The sequence below is a fragment of the Priapulus caudatus genome, unplaced genomic scaffold, assembly GCF_000485595.1.
Source record: "Priapulus caudatus unplaced genomic scaffold, Priapulus_caudatus-5.0.1 Scaffold107, whole genome shotgun sequence".
Lineage (NCBI taxonomy): Eukaryota > Metazoa > Priapulida > Priapulimorpha > Priapulimorphida > Priapulidae > Priapulus > Priapulus caudatus.
The window spans coordinates 84,436-93,765 of NW_014577168.1; the positions used below are offsets into that span (position 1 = coordinate 84,436).

At 47.7% G+C, this 9,330-nt stretch overlaps 2 protein-coding genes across 2 annotated transcripts in view; both read left to right on the plus strand.

Annotated features, from left to right (window-relative positions):
- Window positions 1–2,358: 2,358 nt before the first annotated feature.
- LOC106805246 lies at window positions 2,359–4,094 on the plus strand. Its single transcript, XM_014806776.1, has 2 exons — window positions 2,359–2,725; window positions 2,770–4,094. The coding sequence occupies exon 1, from the start codon at window positions 2,359–2,361 to the stop codon at window positions 2,722–2,724; it is 366 nt and encodes a 121-aa protein (XP_014662262.1). The 3' UTR covers window position 2,725; window positions 2,770–4,094.
- A 4,807-nt stretch (window positions 4,095–8,901) lies between these two features.
- LOC106805247 (protein Skeletor, isoforms B/C-like) overlaps window positions 8,902–9,330 on the plus strand; it is a 17,779-nt gene continuing 17,350 nt past the window's right edge. Inside the window, exon 1 of the mRNA XM_014806777.1 lies at window positions 8,902–8,955. The gene's annotated coding sequence lies outside the window, so the exon portion shown is untranslated. The remainder of the gene's footprint in view (window positions 8,956–9,330) is intronic.

A 9,330-nucleotide genomic window follows, 5' to 3' on the forward strand; every position in this document is an offset into this window, starting at 1 on the left:
GTCATTTGGTATGTAACCAGCGTCATACCATTCGTCTAATTGGTAGGATAAACCAGCGTCATACCATCGTCAATGGTTAGATAGCCGGCGTTCATACGTCAGGATCATTGGTAGGGGTAGCCAGCGTCATCCATCGGTCAACTGTGTAGACGGCGTCATACATCGTCATTGGTATGTATTCAGCGTACATACATTCGTCATTGGTAGCGTAGCGCCAGCGTCATTACCATCGTCATTGGTAGATAGCTGGAGCGTAATACCGTACGTCATTGGGTATGTTAGCAGCGTCATACCGTGCGCTAATTGGTAGGTAGCCGGTCATACCATTGTCTTTCTGGTAGACCGACAGTCATTACCGCACGTCTGGTTAGGTAGCCAGCGTTTCATTACCGATCGTCACTGAGTGACCGCGTTCATCCATCGTCATTGGTGGTAATGCCAGCGGTCATACCATTCATTTTTAGGTTAGGTAACAGCGTCTGACCAATTGTCGTCGACTGGTAGATTAGGACGGCGTCATACCGTCACTCCGTCAATTGGTAGGTGCCAGAGTATTCCATCGTCAGCTGTGGTAGAATCGGCGTCATACATCGTCATTTGGTATGTAGCCAGGCGTCATATTCCTGTCATTTTGGTAGGTTATGCCAGCGCGGTCATACATTCGTCGATTTGGTAGATAGCCGTGGTCATACCGGGTCACGTCATTGGATGTAAGCCAATGCGTCATACCGTCGTCAATTGGGTAAGGGTATGCCAGCGTCATACCTCGTCTACTGGCTAGACTGGGCGTCATACATTTGTAACCTCGGCTAGGTAGCAGCGTCCATTACATTCGCTCACTGGTTAGACCGGCCAGCTCGTCCCACATACATCGTCATTTGGTAGGGTAGACCAGCGTCATACATTCGTCATTGGTACGGTAGCAGGCGTATTACCATCGTCATTGTGTAGATAGCCGGCGTCTACCATAGATTTCAATTGGTAGGTAACCGCGTTCGTTTTCCGTCGTCCATTGGTAGGTAACCGGCGTTCATACCGTCGTCATTGGTAGGTAGCAGGCGTAATACCATTCGTCATTGGTAGACCGGGATCATTACCATTGCGTCACGGGCGTAGACCGGTGGTCATATCCGTCGGTCATTGGTAGTGATAGCCGCGGTATACCATGTATTGTCATGGTACCAGCGTTCATCCGTCTACAACGAGTCATTGCGTAGCAGTTAGCCAGCGTATACCTCGTCTCACTGAGTAGATAGCCGGCGGTCATTACCATTCGTCAATTAGGTAGATGCGGTTAAGTACCGTGCGTCATTGGGTAGATAGACGATGCGTTCATACGTCGTCATTGGTAGGTAGCGCAGCGTCGTATGCATGTCATGATTGGTAGGTGTAACAGCAGTTTACATACCGTTCGTTCTATTGGTATGCGAGGTGCCAGGGTCCATACCAATCCGTCATTGGGTTAGGGAGTAGCAGCGTATACCTTCGTCACTGTGGTGAGGGTTAGCCAGGTTACATGTACATCGTCATTGGTAGGTAGCCAGCGTCATACCATCGTCATTGGTAGATAGCCGGCGTCATACCATCGTCATTGGTAGGTAGCCAGCGTCATACCATCGTCACTGGTAGGTAGCCAGCGTCATACCGTCGTCATTGGTATGAAGCCAGCGTCACGCTCCCGTGGTTATGACGTTATGGTTACTACGTCATCGGCGTCGGACCCTGCCCCCGAATACTCCGTTCGCTTCGTGATGAATTTAGATATCGATATATGATTTAGGATTCGATTCTTTGATTCATGGTAAATTTGAGTGACGTGCCGACGTGCGGTGCTCCGATGCATTAAACACACACCAGAATTGTGAAGGTTATATTCTGAAAAAAGGTTTGACTGTATAATAGCCCATCCTTTTTCAGATAATTATATGCTCGCCATAAATCAGGCAGCGTCTTTATTTATTTCTATTTTTACCCCCCAAAATTTGCTGCAATTAATAAGCATTCTTCATTATCTATCCTCTCATTATCTGTACCTCCTATCTATCCTTATTAAAAGGCGGGACGTAGGCCTACTCAGGAGTATAGTGTTATGAGGAAAATTTGAATCCTTGGGACATTGAATGTTGAAAACCTTGATTGGTTGTCCTTGAAACATTGTCTTCCTGAAACAAAGAGATGGAGCCCTATCTTCACAAACTCCATTTATCTGATCCCCAACAACGCATTGTGAAATTTTATACTCATTCATTACCGTTGGTCGGCGCTGGTATTGCGTTTGAGATGCAGTGTATGATCCTCGGGCGTAGTTATATAGCGTGTGTGCGTACGTGCGTGCATGCGTGCGCGCGTGTGGTGTGTATGTATGTTGCCCGCCAGAGGGCGCGAGCGAGCAGCGCCGAGCTCGAGCGCATGTGGCGCGCGAAACTCGAGGCAGGCAGCCTGCGTAGCAGCGTCGACATCGCCGACCCCGACGACGACGAGGACGACGACGATGTCGCGGCGAGGTCAAAGGTCGCAGCGCCGCCGCCGCCGCCGCCGCCGCAGCAGCGTGACATCGACCTCATGTGGCAGGAGAAGATGGAGCACGCGGACAGCGGCAATCGCATCGAGGTGCTCGATTCCACGCTGGACGGGGACGGTCCGAGCGGCGGCGGCCCCGGCCGCGCCAAGAACACGAAACACCGATTCAAGCCGTTCAAGTCGCCCGAGTGTAAGGTGTCGTGAGGTCACCGTTATAGTGTCGTGAGGTCACCGTTATAGTGTCGTGAGGTCACCGTTATAGTGTCGTGAGGTCACCGTAAAGTGTCGTGAGGTCAACGCAAGGTTTCATGAGCTCACTGCAAGGCGTCGTGAAGTCACATTAAAGGTGTCGTGAGGTCACCGTAAAAGTGCCGTGAGGTCGCCATAAGGTGTCGTGAGGTCGCCATAAGGTGTCGTGAGGTCGCCATAAGGTGTCGTGAGCGCGCCGCAAGGCGTCGTAACACGTCAATGCACAAGGTGTCAGGTGTAAGCTGTAAGGTACGTGTACAGTGTCCGACATATGGTGTACGGTGTAAAGAACATCAATGCATAAGGCATCAGGTGTCAAGCAGCAAGGCATAACTTGTAAGGCACAATGCATCAGGTGTAATGCGGACGGACAAGATGGATTCAGAGATGTCCATTTATCGAGAGACTCTAGTGAGAAGCGGCATAAGTTCGCGCATGCGTGAATAGCGTGGTGATGGTAGACAGGTAGCAGGTCGTGTGAGTGCATGGTGGCGCCACGTAACGGCGGGTGTATATATAGAGAGTGTACGCGCGTTTACGCTGTACAGTACTCTTGTTTAACCTGTGTTGGTTTTCAAACGTTGAGTGTTAGAGCGATCCCATGTGTGCGTGCGAAACAGATAATAAGAGAGAGAAGGAGAACGAGAAGGGAAGAGAGAGCGAGAGAAGGAGAGTGATAAGGGAGGAGAGAGAGAGAGAGAGAGAAGGGAAGAGAGAGAAGTAGAGAGACGAGTGAAGCAAGAACAGAAGCGATTACACGGAGCTGTAAACGCAAAAGAGCTGTAATCAAGGACATCGGTCTATATTACCACGAGTTTCTAATGTAAATTACCTAACAACGACAGCAACATATATATATATATATATATAAATTACTTATATATATATATATAACAATATTGCAACCTTTTCGTTAGGTCTGCGTGTAAACTTTCTGTTATGTGCTTGGCGGAATATGGAATACACGAGTCCTATCATAGCTGACTCATATACTGAACGATATATAGAGGCAGTACACGCACGCATATATGTATCATTTCGTGTACGAACTTGTAGTAGTTGAAGTTATAGGCGATAGTTAAGTGATAGTTCGCATTTATAGCGGCATTAGTATTATTATTATTATTATTGGGAGCGCGTGCTCGGTGCTTGATGCTACATGGTGTTGTCTCTCGCTATAGCGCACTACGCAACCAACGGGACCATAGTCTCGGTTCGCGGGACCACAGTCTCGGTCTACGAGACCACAGACTCGGCTCATGGGACCATAGTCTCGCTTCACGTATATAATAAAGTTTGATACGATATTCACGAGTATACACGTACATCGCCAGTGTTTCCGTTTTCATTCTCTCGCTCTCGTTTTCTCTGATTAATTTTGGCTTTCTCGTGATATGATCAACTATGTAAGACACGACTTCCGATGGTTTCTGCACTCACAACTGTCAGGCACCGCCTATTTATATACACGCACACGCGCACATTTGAATCGAGACGAGATATTCTAGCTCTAAAATGTATTTAAAGCTATTTTATACAAATCCCAAACAACTAAATAAAATCACATATAATTACAAGTGATCGAAAATCGATCTATCGCTCTGACTTGAGGCGACGACAGATTCTGAAAAACTCAATATTTGATCACAAACATCGATATGTCACCATGGGCAAGGCCCACCATCGGCTGGTGATGTCAACATCCTTTAGGACATATGATACATTCCCATTTATACTCCTACATGTGTCACCCCGTATGGGTAGACAATTTCAGAGAACTCCGGACGTGACGCTGGCAGTTTCTCGACTGAATAGGATGTCATCCAGCGGATATGCGTGAATTACGTTCGTCCTAGACTGTCCAACCACACATATATATCGCACATCGACACCAGTTTTTCTTTCATTGCGAACCGTAGCTTCGCAACCTAACGTCTGTGAATAAAAGTAGGAAGTAAACATCGTCAATGGCGTGGAATAGTCACATCATCGCTGCTGCCATCGTCGTCGTCGTCGTCGTATCCACATTTTGCTCTTACACGTGAACTTGTGGTGTTGTTTTGCCTGTGGCCCAGTCCGTGCCGCCTGTCCTTTCATCTGGTTAACCACCGTGGAGCGCCTCACCCTCTCCGATGGGCGTGGTATGCGCCCCTCACAAGATTGGCAAAAGCCTATGGCCGAGGGATAACGCTGTAACTACTATGCATCAATAACAGTGTGTAGCTAATAATTCTAACACAGCATTCCGGAATGAAGTTCCGAGTCTAACATTCTCAGCTGTTACCGTCCTTAAATAGGCAGCGCAAGTGTGTGTGCGTGTGTGTGTGTTGTGTGTGTGTGTGTGTGGTATGTGTGTGTGGGTGGGTGTGTGGATGGGTGGTTGTGGCGGGTGTGTGAGATAGGTGTGTGCGTGCGTGCGTGCGTGCGCGTGTGTGTGTGTGTGTGTGGTATGAAATATTAGCGTGCGTGTTTGTTAAAATATATTTCTGCGTTCATCGATGAGCATAATGCAAATATCACGAAACGGAAAAAATTCACCATTCCCCCGCTTCGCCGCGATACGTGTCCGGGACACTGCGTCAGCAAGATGAGCGCCGCTCTTGCGGAGCTTATACGGCGAGGCAATTTTCCGTGTGCCTTCCGCGGATAATCAGTTGCAAGCTGGTGTGCAACGACGTTTTTACGTCGCTACCGACGCGAGCGATTCGCCGAGCTACGGCTGAGGGGGCAGTCGTCGCCTTTGGGCCGGGAAAGGTGTTCGGCGCGACATAACTCGCGGGCACATTAACCCTGGCAACGCAGTTCTATCAAGGAGAAGGACGGCACGGCGCAGAGATGTTCTGCAATGTTCGTGATGAAGGGTAAGGGCGTGGGCGCCTGCAGTAGGGGCTGAGGTTTTGGGGAGGGAGAGGCGATGTGCACGGTAGAATAGATGGAAGCGTTTGTGAAGGTGAGAAGGGTCGAGTGGGTACGTTAGCGCGTCCTAGTCGGTAGCGATTTTGAAGGTAAATTCTTTGTTCAAAAACAGGAGAGCAATGTTAAGGGAGGGGCGGTACGAGGAAGAGTGGTAAGTAGTAGTTTTTAATGAAATTTCCAAAGTAGGTTAGAGGGGCTTGGTGAGAGAGGTAATGGGATTGCTAGGTCGTAGCAATTTTGGAGAAATCAACACAGGAGCTCGGTAAAAGTTAGCCTAGGGGTGATAGCAGGAAAGGTAAATTTTAAATGAATGTTAAAGAGTGTGGATGTGGTGTGAAGTAAAGTGCAGAAGTTCGTAGACGGTGACAATTTTGAAGAATGAAGAATTGAAAAATTGTCAGGTGGCTAATTCGAGAAAATGCTGGGGCAAGACAAAAAGAGTAGAACGCTAAAAGGTTTCTTGCGTTGAAAAATTGCGCTTATACGGGGGGTACAGCAATTTTTTTTCATTGCGCTACCTTGGATTGAAAACATATATCAATCGTACTGTGTACCCAGCGGTGTGCGCTTTTGGCATTCACATTTTTACACGGGAGGAGACTTTTTTTTGGGACACCGTTTTGCATTCCCCCCCCACGTTCAAAGGGTACCGGCATTCGGTACCATCTGGTCATTGTATGTAGCCCAGCGTCATATACCGTCGTCATTGGTAGGTAACCAGCGTCGATACCGTCGCATTGGTAGGTAGGCCAGCGTCATAACCATCTGTCAACTGGTAGACCGTGCGTCATACCATTCGTCATTGGTATGTAGCAGCGTCATACCGTCGTCCATTGGTAGGTAGCCAGCGTCATAACCCGTAGTCATTGGTAGTAAGGCCAGCCGTCCAAATACCATTGTCATTGGTTAGGTAGCCAGCGGTCATAATTCCGTCGTCATTGGATAGGTAGCCCAGTACGTCATAATATACCAATCGCGCGCCGAGCTGGGTAGACAAAAACCGCATTCATAAACCATCGTCATTGGTAATGTAAGGCCAGCGTCAACCATCGTCATTTGTTATGTAGCCAGCGTCATACCTCGTCCGTCATTGGTAGGTAGCTCAGCGTCCATAACCATCGTCATTTTGTAGGTAGGCGTCAGCGTCATACCATTTCGTCACTGGTAGGTAGCCAGCGTTCGATACCACGTCACGTAGGTAGGCCAGCGTCATACCAAAATCGTCATTAGTAGGTAAGTAGAACACACGTCATACCGGATCGTCACTGGTTAGGTAGGCAGCGTCATACCAGTTGTCACTCGGTAGGTACCAGCGTCATACCGTCGTCATTGTAATGTTAGGCCAGCGTCATACCAATACGTCAACTGGTAAAGCATCCGCGTCCATACCATCGTCCCCTGGTAGATAGCCGGCGTCATACCATCGTCATTGGTAGATAGCGCGCGTGCATACCATCGTCATTGGTAGGTAGCCAGCGTCATACCATCGTCACTGGTAGGGGTAGCCAGCGTCATTACCATCGTCATTGAGGTAAAAGATAGCCGGCGTCATACCACGTCATTGGTAGGTAGCCAGCGTCATACCATCGTCACTGTAGGTAGCCAGCTGTCATATACCGTCGTCATCTTGGTATGAAAGCCAGCGTCAACGCTCTCGTCGTTTATGACGTTATGGTTACTACGTCATCGGCGTGGACCCTGCCCCCAAATACTATCCGTTCGCTCGTTGATTGAATTTAGATATCGATATATATTTAGGATTCGATTCTTTGATTCATGGTAAATTGAGTGATCGTGCCGACGTGGCGGTGCTCCGATGGCCATTAAACACTACACCAGAATTTGTGAAAGGTTTATATTCCGAAAAAATGTTTGACTGTATAATAGGCCCATTCCGTTATCAATTAATATATGCCGGCCTAAATCAGTGCAGCGTCTTTGTTTATTTTCTATTTTTACCGCTTCCCCAAAATTTGCTGCATTAATGAAGCATTTCCTCATTATCTATCCTCTCAATTATCAAAGTACCATCCTATCTATCAAAACTTATAAAGAAGCGGGAGCGTAGGCCCTTACCAGGAGTATAGTGTTATGAGGAAAAACGTGTGTGCGTGTGCGCGCGCGTGTGTGTTATGATGTGTGTGATGTGTTAGGTGTGATTGCTGTGTTGTCTAGGCCGGCCAGGAGAAGCTGAGGGTGACGGAGAATTTCCCTTCCTGTGAAACACTAGAGACGGAGAGCTCAACGTCTCCTGGAGGTTCGAGCAAGAGCATTATCCGATTCACCTTTTCTGGGCAGGGCTGTGAGCTACCCCAATAGAAACCTCCGTATAGAGAGAGCAGTATAGTTTTTATATACTTCGTATGTGGTTTGTGATTGTGTTACTGTATTATATATAATATATATAATTATTTATTTTTAATTAAAATTTCTTAATTATATTTTTATTTATTATATATATATATATATATATATATATAATACTAAATAAAAATAATAATTTTGTCAAGGGCACGCGTTGGCCTTAGTCTATGCCATCTCGGGTTTCATGAACATGTATTCATGGTTCCATGCTTAGCTAAATACGTGCGAGAGTCGCTACGCACTCCTCTTGCCCGGTCCGTTTCCACACGTCATTTCTTCATCTCTGCTTGCTGAGTGCTAAGCAGAGAAGCAGTATATATATAAATATATATATATATATATATATATATATATATATATATAGAGAGAGAGATGAGAGAGAGAGCAGAGAGAGAGAGAGAAGAGAGTGAGAAAGAGAGTAGAGAGAGAGAGAGAGAGAGAGAGAGTGAGAGAAGAGAGCGCAGAGAGAGAAGAAAGAGAGAGGAGAGAGAGAGCGCGCGAGAGAGTAAGAAAGAGAGAAAGAGAGAGCGCGCGCGGCAGCAGAGAAGAAGAGAGCCGCGAAAGAAGAGAAGATGAGAGAGAGAGAGAGAGAGAGTAGAGAGAAAGAGAGAGAGAGATAAGCGAGATAAGGAAAGAGAGAATAAAAGAGATAACGTGTAAACTCCTATAATGTGGCCTCACTTTATGAAGACATTTAAAAGCACGCGTAGAGATTTGAATTCACGGACGGCTGTTTCCTCGCTGTACGTTTCAACGCCGAAGCACTGTATACTAGCGTTTGGACTCCAAGCGGAGTCCAACAACCGAAACAACTGTATGGAAGGTGCCCGACGTCATCGTCGCTTGATCGACCTGTCTTCCACGGCGCGGGCGCCGTCGACTATAGACTGAACCGCGACTATGCTCTAGGTGTGTGTGTGTGTTTGTGTGTGTGTGTGTGTGTGTGTGTGTGTGTGTGTGTGCGTGCTGTGCGTGTGTGTGTGTGCCGTGCGCTGCGTGTGTAGCGTGCGTGCGTGGGTAGGCGTGTGTGTGTATTTGTGTGTGTGTGCTGTGTGTTGTGCGTGTGTGTGTGTGTGTGCGTCGTAAAGCGTGTATGTGTGTGTGTGTGTGTTGTGTGTTGGTGTGTATGTGTATAAATGTGTGTGTGTGTGTGTTTGTGCGCGGCTGCGCGTGCGTGGTGCCGTGTGCGTGTGCGTGCGTGTGTGTGTGTAGGCGTGTGTGTGTGTGTGTGTGTGTGCGCGCCTGTGCGTGCGCTGCGGCTAAGAATGTCTTTCTGTGGGG

Bases quoted from the DNA above. Each gene is read 5' to 3' on its own strand.
- LOC106805246 (XM_014806776.1), top strand. From the start codon at position 2,359: ATGTATGTTGCCCGCCAGAGGGCGCGAGCGAGCAGCGCCGAGCTCGAG.